General features: G+C 37.6%; 1 protein-coding gene across 2 annotated transcripts in view; it reads right to left on the bottom strand.

Annotated features, from left to right (window-relative positions):
* The window catches only part of BEND6 (BEN domain containing 6), a 62814-nt gene that overhangs the window by 16260 nt on the left and 32075 nt on the right, over positions 1–14479 (bottom strand). Inside the window, exons 3-4 of one of the 2 annotated variants that reach the window (XM_043591702.1) lie at positions 9294–9329; positions 7305–7482 (exon numbers count right to left, since the gene is read on the bottom strand). In XM_043591702.1, coding sequence (XP_043447637.1) covers positions 7305–7482; positions 9294–9329 — 214 coding nt within the window. The remainder of the gene's footprint in view (positions 1–7304; positions 7483–9293; positions 9330–14479) is intronic. The other variant, XM_043591703.1, reaches the window with a different exon arrangement.

Raw genomic sequence — 14479 nt, 5'->3', positions numbered from 1 at the left:
AATACTTACACAGCCAAGTTCTGTTCTGAATGCTTCGCATGTCACCCAGCTAAGTACTTTTATTATTTCCAGTTTTGAGATGAGGAAACTGAGGCACAGAGCAGTTAAACAACTTGAATATGGTTACACAGCTAGTAGGTGGCAGAGCCAGGGTTTGGACCCAGGTGGTTTGGCCCCTCTAAATCTATACTCTTTACCTTTATGCCATATGGCCTCTAGGATAGTTTCTTTATCACATATAAGGTTCTGTTTGGGGTATATAAATTCTGTTCCACTAATCTGCTGATCTTGCACTAGCAAGTCATTTTTAATAATTGGAAATTTATATGATTTAATATTGATAGGTTATACACATATTATTTTTCAGAATGGTCTTTATTGATTTTGCCTATTTATTTTCTCAGGTTAACTTTATAATAATCATTGCCAAATTCCCAAAAACAAAACAAAACAAAAAATCATTAGTATTTTTGTTGGAATTCCACTCAAACTATTAGTTATTTGGGGATGAATTGGTATCTTCTCCTCTCATCAATGAATGTGACAAACCTCTCCATTAATTTAGGTTTGTATATTTCTCCAGTGAGGTTTTGGGTTTTGTTTTGTTTTGTTTTGTTTTTGTTTTTGTTTTTATTTTAGAGAGAGAGAGAGAGAGAGCACAAGCTGGGGATAGGGGTAGAGGGAGAGAGAGAAAGTCTTTAGCAGGCTCCATGTCCAATGCAGAGTCCTGACGCAGGGCCCAATCCCATGACCCTGGGACCATGACTTGAGCTGAAATCAAGAGTTGGACATTCAACCGACTGATCCACCCAGGAGCCCCTCCAGTGATTTTTTAATTTTTCTTCGTTGATCACATACATTTCTTATTAGGGTTGTTAGTAGATATTTTATAGTTGTTTGTAATTAATGTGACTAGATTTTTTTTTTCTCTTCTAGAAATATAATTGGCAATTTCTGACCTATAAGGAAATTACTGATTAAAAAAAAATGATAGCTGCTAGATTTGAACACCTATCATGTACTCGTTATTGATCAGTTTTTAAGTAAAATAAGGCTTATAATGAATAACAGTAGTCCTCTGCCCTGTCACTCACCTCTCTTGACTAACACTCTTAGAGACCACCAATTCCAATCCATTTACATGCTTCTTCTGGTACTTACCTTCATAGTCTTAAATAATAATATGCATATACAACTATTTACTGTTTTTTTTCAGATCCATATAATTCTTTCTTTCTTTCTTTCTTTCTTTCTTTCTTTCTTTCTTTGGTAAGTTGTACGTGCAATGTGGGGCTTGAACTCATGACCCCAAGATCAAGAGTCACATGATCTATGACTGAGTCAGCCAGGCAACCCAACTTACTGATTTTCAACTATGTAGTATGACAATATTGCTCTCTTTCAAATCCTCCCCCAGCCACACAGAAACACACACACCTGCTAATCACATGCAAACATGTACACACTCTTCTCATCACCCCAGAATAGTGGTAACACAATTGTTAGTTCAATAAATATTGTGCTTACATTATTATAGTGATGCAAATATTATTCACAATTCCTTTTCTTTAAAACATTTTTCCATAGAGTTAATAATTACATTATTATTATTATTATTACTATTATTATTTTACACTGTTTCTCTCACTTATACATCTCTAAACTTCCTGTCGGAGGTGTAAAATCTCCTTTCATTATATTTGGATACATCATGTCATTTATCAATTTCATATTTTTCTTGGAGTTCTCTCCCCTGGAGCCCTCCATACCCCTCCATAATCTGGGCTAGCTGCTTCTAGGCCACTGTATACTTGTCATCCTGGAGCTTCCCTTCACTTTCATTCTATGGCCCCTCTTTGTCTTTCTCCTGAATTGGACCACCAATTTTCTGGATATCATGTTTTTATTTTTCTAGATTTACTCTCTCATTTGGGAGGAGTGCATCCTCTGTTACCTTTGAAAAAGAAATCATAGGAAGCACATTAGTGAGATTTTATAAGTGTGAAAGTATTATTATTCTACCCTCAAACTTGGCTGATAAATCACTGGGTATAGAAGTCTAGATTTGGAAGGCATTGCATAATTATCTTGGAGCTTCCTTTGTTGTTGGTGAAAAGGCCAATGCTATTCTGATTTCCAGTCCTTAGCCTGGGACATGCTTATTCTCTCTGAAAGCTTTTGGGTCTTCCCTTTACTTCTGGTGTTCTAAAAGTTCACAGTGTTATGACTTAGTCAAGTCTTTTTGCTTTTGGTGGTATATTTTAATCTAAAAGTTTGTGTTAGTCAGTTAGCTTCTCCTTCTTCTTTCATCTGTTAGAATTTTTTGTCTTTGGGGGCACCTGGGTGGCTCAGTCGGTTAAGCAACTGACTTTGGCTCAGGTCATGATCTTGCAGTACATGAGTTAAAGCCTCGCATCTGGATCTGTGCTGACAGCACAGAGCCTAGAGCCTACTTCAGATTCTGTCTCCCTCTCTCTCTCTGCCCCTCCCCTGCTTGCACTCTGTCTCTCTCTCTCTCCCTCTCAAAAATAAATAAACATTAAAAAAATTAAGGGGTGCCTGGATGGCTCAGTCTGTTAAGCCTCCAACTTTGGCTCAGGTCATGATCTTGACCTGAGTTGTGGGTTCAAGCCCTAGGGCAGGCTCTGTACTGACAGCTCAGAGCCTGGAGTCTGCTTTGGATTCTGTGTCTCCCTCACTCTCTACCACTTCCCCGCTCTTGCTCTCTCTCTCAAAAAGAAATAAAATATTTTTTTAAATTAAAATAAAAAAGAACTTCTTCTCTTTGAGCATTTGACTTCCAGGACTAATTCTTTATTTTTCCCAATCTTCTCTATTTTCCTTTTCTTGGTCTTCTTACTCTAATATCTACAAGATTTTCTTAACTTTAACTTCCAGACATTTTAGTGAATTTCTAGGTTTCTCCCCGCTTGGTCTTTGGATATTCATTTCTTTTCTTTTTCTCCTTTTTTTTTTAAATTATTTTTTAATTTTTAAAAAATGTTTACTTATTTTTGAGAGAGGCAGAGACAGAATGCAAGTGGGTTAGGGGCAGAGAGAGAGGGAGACCCAGAATCCAAAGCAGGCTCCAGGCTCTGAGCTGTCAGCACAGAGCCCAATGAGGGGCTCAAACCCATGAACCATGAGATCATAACCTGAGCCAAAGTCAGATGCTTAAGGAACTGAGGCACCCAGGTGCCCCTGGGTGGATATTCATTTCTTAAATTACCCTGTTCTTATATCATGTATATTTCTTCTGCTCCCTGAATTATCTGTTTCCTTTGACTTTATTTTTCTCTTAGTTTGTTTTGGTCTGTTTTCCATGATAGAAGGTTTCCTCAAATAATCACCTTCCCTCAGGTGTGCCCAGTGTCCCTGAGTTCATAGCTCTGGTTCAACCCCTCCTGAGAGAAAACCTCCATCTTTTGCTGTGGTGAAGAGTGGTAGTTGCAGACAGCATGGGAAGAATATGTAACTTTGTGGTCCCAAAGTGTCTTTGTGTAGGTCTTTCAGTGACTCCTCCTTTCAGTGACCTCTTCATGTAGGTCTTTTCACACTACCAGCACTATCCTAATCCCTTTCACACGGACAATTCCTAAACCATTTATAGTTCTGTGGTGTGATATGACTTATTTCTTTTTAATTTCTCTACCTCTATCCCCTCCTCACCCCCATCACAGACACTGAGTTTTCAGATTTCTACAGAGTTAGTCACTACTCATCCATCTGTTTTTCAGGTTGTAAAATTTTATTGGTATCTTTTATCTCCTGTGGTCTTCTTTCAGGTTTTCTTGTCATTTCCTTTTATGCATTTTAAGTTTATTTTTAGCAGGATTTCAAGAAAGAAGGGAGAGTCACACATATTTCACTTAAGCTTTATATCATACTTAAAGAAATCTGGGCAAAACTTAACTAATTTTTTATTCTTCACTGTAATCTCGTTAGTTATGAGACTTGAGTTTTTAGTCAATGCTTTCCTTTTTATGGTACACATTCATTTTCTAAAAATAATGACAAAATAAATGGATACCTTCTATACAATAGATATGTCACCTTTTTCTCTTTTATATCTTCTTTTTTTAGTGTTTATTTATTTATTTTGAGAAAGGGAGAGGCAGAGAAAGAGGCAGAGAGAGGATCCCAAATAGTCTCAGTGGTATCGGTGCAGCACCCGATGTGGCACTCCTTCCACAAACCGTGAGATCACTACCTGAGCCAAAATCAAGAGTCAGGTGCTTAACCAACTAAGCCACCTAGGTGCCCCTGCCTCTTATATCTTATGGTGTTAGTCAGTTGTGGTCCACAAGATAAGTTTCAAATGCTTAACACATACATATATAGCACAAATACATTTGCCATTCTGAATGTCTAAAGTGGCATATATATTCTGCTGTTTTTCTTAGTTAGTAGGCTTTATAAGTTGAAAAAGATCCCTGATTATTAGTTCAGAGAGTTTTAAAGAATTACTGAGCAAAAGATAACCACTTTGCAGTCTGCTCTTACACGGTAGTTAGATGATCATTGAGAAGTGGATTTCGAGGCTAGCAATATGTAATGTTATGGGTTGAATTGTGTCCCCTCAAAAAAGAAACTTTGGAGTCCTAAACCCCAGTACCTAAGAATGTGACCTTCTTGGGAAGTAGGGTCTTTACAGATGTAATCAAGTTAAATGAGATCATTAGGGTGGGCTCTGATCCAGTATGATTGGTGTCTTTATAAGAAGGGGGACTTTTAAACATGATGAGAGAGAAGCATACAGGGAGAACACCATATGAAGACTGGCATTATGTGGCCTCAACCCAAGGAACAACCAGAAACTGAGAGAGAACTTACCTGGCACCTTTAGTGGGAGTGTGGCCCTGTTGACACCTTGATTTTGGAATCCTAGCTTCTAGAAGTGGGAGACAACACATTTATGTTGTTTAAGCTACCCAATTTGTGGTACTTTGTTACTAGCAAGCTTATATATGGAGGTTATTGCTGATCAAGAGAAAAGAAGTTACAATAGAAGGAAAAGGAACTAATTGAAGTGGAGCCAGAGACAATAAAAGGGGAAAAACTGAACACAGTGTGTAGTGTCAAGTCATTTAGGGAGTTCTTCCTCTAAAGGGAAGGAGACAAATAGGGTAGAAGGTGGAAAAGCAAAATGCCTGAAAGGGGTTTTGTTTTGTTTTGTTTTTTAAATGGGAGAAATAATGGTATGTCTGACTTTAATGGGAATGATTCATTAGAGGAAGAAAATTTTATCTTGTAGCAGAGAGCAGGGAGAACCTCCAGAGCTCTGTTCTTAGGTAAAAGAAGATGGTATCTGATGCACAGATACTGCCTTTGGCCCTACAAGAGGATAGGTCATCATGAGCGACAGGAGAGAGTGAAGCATTAAGCATGGGTGCAAGGATAGGGCATCCAGCTGACTCAGTTGGTAGAGCATGGAACTCTTGGTCTTGAGGTCATGGATTCAAGCTCCAAGTTGGGCAGAGATCCTTACTTAAAATATAAAAAAATAAAATAAATAAAGCATGTGTGCAGGGAGATGACAGTCTCTTTCATATCCTCCAATTTCACAGTGAAGTTGGAAGCAAAGTCATCACCTGAAAGCGAGGATATGGGAGGAGGTATGAGAAATTGGCAGAGAGGGAAGAAAATGAAATGGTATTTGGGAGTATGGGAGAGAGAAAAAACTGATCATAGTGATTCCTTTCATATACTATTGAGACTCATTTGCTACTCTTTCATTTAGAATTTTCTCATCTAAATGTGTAACAAAGATTGGTCTAATAATTTTCTTTTTGGGCTTTATGTGTCAAGTTCTGGTGTTGATAAAAACAGAGACAATAATAATAATAAATGCCATTACTGACCACCTATCATGTGCTCTGGGGAAAGCATTTCTTCCAATGATCTCTTTTAATCTTCATAGCAGGAAAGACATGACAGATTACCCTCATCCCCATTTTGTAGATAAGAAGATTGAAGGTGGGGCTGAGGGCCCAGGAAAGTGACATGGCCAAAGTTGTATAGCTAATAAGCAGAGATGGGATTCAAACTAAAGTCTATAACTCAAAAATCAATACTTCGAACCAGCAATTTATGCTATGTTTATAAACTAGCTTTTAATCATACTCTAAGTTCTGGAACAGATTAAATAAAAATGAAAATTATCTATTCTTTGAAATTTGCAAAAACCTCACCAGAAAAAAACATTGGTTACAAAAATTCAATATTTAAAGTCAAAAAAATAAAGAGATAATGGCTTGGTGATGAAATAAACATATTTAAGATGTAGCTGTTTTTATATAAAATTATGAAGTCTTCAATTTAATAAATATACTTAGGAAAGCATGTGAGTCATTACTTTGTAAATCTAGCTCATCACCATGTTCTATCTGTCTCTGATCATTTCTGCCTCCAAAAATATGTGGAACTATCCTCTTTGCATCCATGCTATCACCCTGGGCTAGGCTGCCATCTTGTTAGTCTGGATGACTGCAGTACTGTTAGAGAGTGGTCCTTCTTCACTTTCTTCCTTGTGTTATTTGCACTCATTTTGTGCAGAAGCCAGAGGGATTTATTTTCAAAATGTTCTGTGTATTTACTGTTTTACAACAAGATGCTGACCAGCATAGCATATGATTGCCAAATATTCAGCAGCACAAAATAGTGCCTAGTGCTGAACTGCAAATGGAAAACATAATTTTTGAAAAATAAATACTTAAATACAATATAAGACCATACAGAAGGCATTATACCAAGTGGTTTTTAATTTGCAAAGATGGATCTTTCTCATTTATCAGTCTTCAATGGAATGTGATTATTTCTCAATAATTTGTGATTATTTTCTCAAACCACTTTTCCCAATTACAAAACTACAATTTAATATATGGGATCTTTAATTCCAGTAATTCTGTAATAGATCATAACAGGCCTCATTTTCTAGTGCTTTCCCTGGCAGAGGGGAATGAGATCAATACATCATAAACACCTTTGTGTATTTGTTCTGTCTTAGTAATCTTTTCTTTCTGGGGCCTACCACAGTAAGTAGCCTCTATTAAATGCTCAGTAAGTATCCACTGAATGTTATTAAGTGAATACAACATTTGGTATTTTGTAGGAATAATCTAAAATTGTCTAAGCTATAAATTAAAGGCTTCAATAGAGTGCTTAGAAAATCACAGATTTTTTTTAAATGTGATGTTTGATTTTTTTCTCTAAGGTAGTGATTTTCTTTTTCATTCTTGACAGGTGATTTCATTTATCATATATTTTCCCTTTCATCTAAAAATGTCAGTTTTCTCAAAGTTTACCTTGAAGCATGACCAAAGACTGTCGAAGTCGGCTGTTTTCTTTCCGGGTGTTTGTTAGTTTTTGTTTCAGGCTTTTTATTTTCGTGCACAATTCCTCCTTTGACAATTCTGCTAAAGGCTCTTCTTCCTCACTGGAGCTCTCACCAGGCAGAAAGGCATTTCCTGAATATGGGTCTCTCTAAAATACAAGGCAGGCACAACAAAGAAAGCTTCAAAGTGACTTTAATGGTTTATCCCATGTTCTGTGTGCTGAAGGGACCTACAAAACCCTCATCTCCTGGGCATTTCCTGCTACAGATGTCTTACCTAGTGAACTAGCCTCAGCTTTGTCTTCCTCTCTCCAGGAGAGCTCAGAAAAAGGTAAGACATCAAAGTTTCATGCACACATCTCTCACATAGCAAAAATCAGTATTCTGTCTAACTTCAGTGAAGAATATAAAGTAGGAAAATAGTATAACAGAGAAGGATCAACCAGACTGCCACTCAAATATTTGTAACTCATCCCCACCCTCCATTTTCCCCCTAACTCTTCACTCACAGTCTCTCTGTTGAGACTGTTAGAAATTTTGGGGTTTATTGCATCAGAGAAAAGAGAGAGAAGATTCACCTAGAACAAAACATTCATGCTTTCCTTTTAGTTTTAAAAATAATTTTTAAGATCAATAGCAAGACAATACTATGAAACATACACATTTGAGTTGCAAAACACAGGCTGTGTTGAGACAGAAAAGGATTTCCTCAAATTACCAAATTTGCCTTGGTAATGAATTTATAAAGATCCAAACCTAAAAGGCTGGAGTATAAAGTTTTTAAAAATAAACTTTAGAATATAAGAGATAAAGGTATGACATAAAGAAAGTTTCTGTTGTACAGGAAAGGAAGAGACATTCTGGTGCCAGGAGGAGCCTAGGGAATAAGTAGCTGGAATGGCAGGAAATCATATTCAAGTGTCTTTGCTCTTCCTGACCCCACTGTTTGAGGGGAAGGGAGAAGGATCACGGGGTAAGGGTATATGTTAGAAACATCCAGATAAATGAGGGGCAATCTTAGAGCAATAGGATTGGCTCCCTCCCTCTCAGTGCATTAAAAACTCCCCAAAGAGGCATGATGTCCAGCATTAGCATCATGTCAACATGGTCTTTCTCAGGGTCATAAATCTGAAATGGCCAATATTAGTATCTAGACAGTTGGACCAGAGAGAGCAGCCAGACTCTCCAGAGTTCTTACAAAGCAGCTAGAGAATCCAAATGGTCCCTTTGTCCTTGTCAGGAAACAGGTAAGTGCTGAGGAAACTGGTGAAACAGAAATAGTTCAGTGTGTAGACAGAGAGACCACACAATTCCAGAACCTTTTAGAAGGTGGCAGTGGGCCCCACTCCTGCTAGGGACCAAACAATTCCCACAGTAGGCAAAGAAAACTTTTGCAGACAACTGGACTGAAGGAAAAAAAGGCCAAGATTCAACAGCAGAGCACATGCAACACACATAGGAGACACTCCTTGAAGTGTTAGGCCCTGGGGAATAGGGAACACTGCAGTACAGAGCAATAGAGGACCTCTTCTTTGTAACGTTATTATTGTAAATGGCAAGAGAAGTAGCTGAGTTTTCTAACACAGAGAAACAGACACAGAGAGTTAAACAAAATGAGGAGATGCAAGAATATGTCCCAAATGAAAGAAAAGGAACAAATACTAGCAAGGAACCTAAGCAAAATGGATATGAGTAATATGTCTGATAGAGATTTTAAAGTAATGATAAGGGGTGCCTGGGTGGCTTAGTCAGTTGAGCATCTGACTTTTGATTTCAGCTTAGGTTATGATTCCAGTATTGTAGGATCAAGCCCTGTGTCTGTGCTGAACATGGAGCCTGCTTGGGATTCTCTCTCTCTTACTCCTTCTGTCCCTCTCCCCTATGCATGCTCTCTCAATCTCTCTAAAAATAGATAGATAGATAGATAAAATAATAAAGTAATGATCATAAAGATACTCACTGGACTTGAGAAAAGAGGGCAGGACATCAGTGAGACCTTTAACACAGAGATAAAAAAACAATCAGATCAAGATCAAAATAATTGAAATTTAAAATACATTTGATGGAATAAATAGCAGTCTAGATGAAGCGAGGGATGAATTAATGACCTGGAAGACAAAGTAATGGAGAGTAACTAAGCTGAGCAAAAACTAATTTTGCTAAGAAAAACTCATTTTCTTTCCTTCCTTTTGCTCAAATTGAGAATAGTCTTTGGGAACTCAGTGACCCCCTTAAGCATAATACCATTCATGTTATAGAGATCTCAGAGGAAGAAAAGAGAGAAAAGAAGGCAGAAAATTTACTTGAAGAAATAATAGCTGAAAACTTCCCTAATCTGGGGAAGGAAACTGATATCCAGATCTATAAAGCACAGAGATTCCCCTAAGCCCCCAAATTCAACCCAAGAAGGTCCATACCAAGACACATAGTAATTAAAATGGCAAAAAGTAATGATAAAGAAAAAAATTTTAAAGCAGCAGGAGAAAGGAAGACAGTTACATACAAGGGAAACTCCATAAGGCTATCAGTGGATTTTTAGCAGAAACTTTGCAGGACAGCAGGAAGTGGAATGATACATTCAAACTCCTGAAAAGAAAAAGCTGTAGCTAAGAAAACTCTATCAGAGAGTATCATACAAAATCGAAGGAGAAATAAAAAGTTTCTCAGACAAAAAATAAAAGAGTTCATGACTACTAAACAAGCCTTCAAGAAATATTCCTTTGAATATAAAGGAAAGACCATAAAGGAGAGTATGAAAAGTAAAATATACAAGAGCAGTAAAAGTAAGTATTTTTGTAAAAACCAGTCAAAGGTATTCATAAAATGAAAGGATGTAGAATATGACACTATATACCTAAAACGTTGGGGAGGAGTAAGAAATGGTTTCAAACTTAAGCAATCATCAACCTAATATAGACTACTCTATGCAGAAGATGTTATATAAAAACCTAGTGGTAACCACAAATAAAAAACCAGGAGATATGCAAGGAATAAAGAGAAAGGTATCCAAGTATATCACTAAAGAAAGCTGACAAACCATGAAAGAGAGCAAGAGAAGAAAGGATCAGAGAAAATCTATAGGAACAACTACAAAGAAGTAAAAAAATAAAAGTGACAATAAACACATATCAATTAATCATTACTTTGAATGTAAAGGGACTAAACACTCCAATCAAAAGACATAGGGTGACAGAATGGATAAAAAACAAGACCCATCTATTTTCTGCCTATAAAAGGCTCATTTCAGGGCTGCCTGAGTAGCTCAGTTGGTTAAGCATCTGACTCTTGATATTGGCTGAGGTCATGATCTCGTGGTCATGGGACTGAGGCCCAGTGTTGGCTCCTCCATGCTGGGCTTGATGCCTGTTTGGGATTCTCTCTTTCCTTCCCTCTCTGCCCCTACTTTGCTCATCCTCTCTCTCTCTCAAAATAAATAAACATTTAAAAATACAAAAAATTAAAAAGTCTCTTCTTTAAAAAAAAAAGACACCTGCAGATTGAAAGTGAAGGGATGGAGGGCACTTGGGTGGCTCAGTCAGTTAAGCATCTGACTCTGGCTCAGGTCATGATCTTATGGTTCGTGAGTTTGAGTCCCACATCAGGTAAGCTCAAGCTCCACTTCAGGTGAACATGAGCCCTGCTTCAGGTGAAACCCACTCCTCTCTCCCTCTCTCCCTCTCTCTCTGCCCCTCTGCACCTCTCTTATACAACAACAACAACAGCAGCAAAGAAAGTGAAGGGATGGAGAAACATTTATCATGCAAATGGATGTCAAAAGAAAGCCAGGGTAGCAATACTTATATAGGACAAAATAGATTAAAAAAATTTTTTTCAACGTTTTTTTATTTATTTTTGGGACAGAGAGACACAGAGCATGAACGGGTGAGGGGCAGAGAGAGAGGGAGACACAGAATCGGAAACAGGCTCCAGGCTCTGAGCAGTCAGCACAGAGCCCGACGCGGGGCTCGAACTCCCGGACCGGGAGATCGTGACCTGGCTGAAGTCGGACGCTTAACCGACTGCGCCACCCAGGCGCCCCAGGACAAAATAGATTTTAAAACAAAAACTGGAACAAGAGACAAAGAGGACACTATACAATAATAATGGGGACAATTCAACAAAAGGATACAATTGTAAATAATTATGCATTCAAGATCAGAACACCCAAATACATAAAACATTTAATAGAAAACATAAAGGAAATAATCAATAGTAATAGAATAATAGTAGGGGACTACTATGGTAACTAATGTAACACCCCACTTATATAATGATGGACAGATCATCCAAACAGAAAATCAATAAGGAAACAGTGGCTTTGAATGACATCCTGGACTAGATGGGTTTAACAGACATATTCAGAACATTCTATTCTAAAATGGCAGTATTCACATTCTTTCCAAGTGCACATAGAATATTCTCCAGAATAGAGCACATATTAGGCCACAAAACAAGTCTCAATAAAATAAAAAGAAAATCAAATCTTACCATGCATCTTTTCTGACCACAATGCTGTGAAACTAGAAATCAACCAAAAGAAAAAATCTGGAAAGAGCACACATACATAGAGGTTAAATAACATGCTACTAAATAATGAATGGGTCGGCTAATAAATAAAAGAAGAAATAAAAAATTACATGAAAACAGTGAAAATGAAAATCCAATGGTCCAAAATCTTTGGGATGTAGCAAAAGTGGTGTTAAGAGGGAAGTTTATAGCAATACAGGCCTACCTCAAGAAGCAAGAAAAATCTCAAATAAACAACCTAACCTTACATCTAAAGGAGCTAGAAAAGAAGAACAGACAAAACCCCAAATCCAGGAAAAGGAGGGATGTAATAAAGATTAGAGCAGACAACGTCACTCCTCATCAGGGAAATACAAATCAAAACCACACTGAGATATGACCTCATGCCAGTCAGAGTGGCTACAATGAACAAATCAGGGGACTATAGATGCTGGAGAGGATGTGGAGAAACGGGAACCCTCTTGCACTATTGGTGGGTGTGCAAACTGATGCAGCCACCCTGGCAAACAGTGTGGGGGTTCCTCAAAAAATTAAAAATAGATCTACCCTATGACCCAGCAATAGCACTGCTAGGAATTTACCCAAGGGATACAGGAATGTTGATGCATAGGGGCACTTGTACCCCAATGTTTAGAGGAGCACTTTCAACAATAGCCAAATTATGAAAAAAGCCTAAATGTCCATCAGCTGATGAATGGATAAGGAAATTGTGGTTTATATACACAATGGAATACTACTTGGCAATAAGCAAGAATGAAATATGGCCTTTATAGCAACATGGATGGAACTGGAGAGTGTTATGCTAAGTGAAATAAGTCATACAGAGAAAGACAGATACCATATGTTTTTGCTCTTATATGGATCCTGAGAAACTTAACAGAAGACCATGGGGGAGGGGAAGAAAAAAAAAGTTAGGGAGAGAGCCAAACCATAAAAGACTCTTAAAAACTGAGAATAAACTAAGGGTTGATGGGGGGTGGGAGGGAGCGAGGGGTGGGTGATGGGCATTGAGGAGGGCACCTGTTGGGATGAGCACTGGGTGTTGTATGGAAACCAATTTGACAATAAATTTCATATTAAAAAAATTTAAAAAAGAAAGAAAAAAAGGACATCAATGAAAACAAAATTAGAGCAGAAATAAGTGGTATAGAAACTAAAAAAACTCCAGTAGAACAGATTAATGAAGCCAGGAGCTTGTTCTTTGAAAAGATCAACCAAATTGATAAACCCCTATCTGGACTCACTAAAAAAAAAAAAAAAAAGAGACCACCCAAATAAACAAAATTACTAATGAGGGGGCACCTGGGTGGTTCGTTTGGTTAAGTGTTCATCTTTGGCTCAGTTCATGATCCTGCGATTCGTGAGTTTGAGCCCCACCTCAGGCTCTGTGCTAACAGCTCAGAGCCTGGAGCCTGCCGCAGATTCTGTGATCTTCCTCACCCTCTGCCCCTCCCCTGCTTGTGCTCTGTCTTTCTGCCTCAAAAATGAATAAACATTAAAAAAAAAACTAAAGAGGATAAATATCAACCATTACCACAGAAATAGAAACAAGTGTAATACATTATGAAAACCTATATGCCAACAAATTGGACAACCTAGAAGAAATGGATAAATTACTAGACACATATAACCTACCAAAGCTAAAGAAAGAATTGGTCTGTTCAGGCAAATTACCAGGAATGAAATTGAATCAGTAATTAAAAACTCCCAAAAAACAAGAGTCCAGGAACAGATGGCTTCACAGGCAAATTCTACCAAACATTTAAAGAAGAGTTTATACCTATTTTTCTCAAACTATTCCAGAAGATGAAGAGGAAAGGAAACATGAAATTCATTCTACAAGGCCAGTATTATCCTGATTCCAAAACCATATAAAGACACCACAGAAAAAGAGAAGTACAGGCCAATATCTGTCATGAATCTTCAACAAAATATTAGCAAGATGAATCCAGTGAGACATTAAAAAAGTCATTCACCACAATCAAGTGGGTTTATTCCCAGGATGTAGGAGTGGTTCAATACTTGTGAAACAATCAACATGATACATCACATCAATAAGAGAAAGGATAATAGGATCATTTCAATAGATGCAGAAAAAGCATTTGACAAAGTACAGCATCCATTCATGATAAAAACCCTCTGCAAAATAGATCTGGAGGGTAACCCCAACATAATAAAGGGCTTATATGAAAAACACACATCCAACATCATATTCAATGGTGAAAAACTGAGAGCTTTTCTCCTAAGGTCAGGAAAAAGACAAGGATATCTGCTCTCACCACTTTTATTCAACATAGTACTGGAAGTCCTAGCCACAGCAATTGGACAACATAAAAAATTAAAAGGCAACCACATTGGTAAGGAAGAAGTAAAGCTCTCACTATTTGCAGATGACATGATACTATTTATAGAACACTTTCAAGACTACCAAAAAACTACTACAACTGATAAGTGAATTCATGAAGTTGCAGGATAAAATATCAATGGAGAGAAATCTGTTGCATTCCTGTACACTAATAATGAAGCAGCAAAAAGTGAAATTAAGAAAACAATCCTAGAGGTGACTGGGTGGCTCAGTCAGTTAAGCATCTGACTCTTAATTTCTGCGCAGGTCATGAT

This window comes from Prionailurus bengalensis, chromosome B2 (genome assembly GCF_016509475.1).
Source record: "Prionailurus bengalensis isolate Pbe53 chromosome B2, Fcat_Pben_1.1_paternal_pri, whole genome shotgun sequence".
Taxonomy (NCBI): domain Eukaryota; kingdom Metazoa; phylum Chordata; class Mammalia; order Carnivora; family Felidae; genus Prionailurus; species Prionailurus bengalensis.
This window is presented reverse-complemented; position numbering and strand designations above follow the sequence as displayed.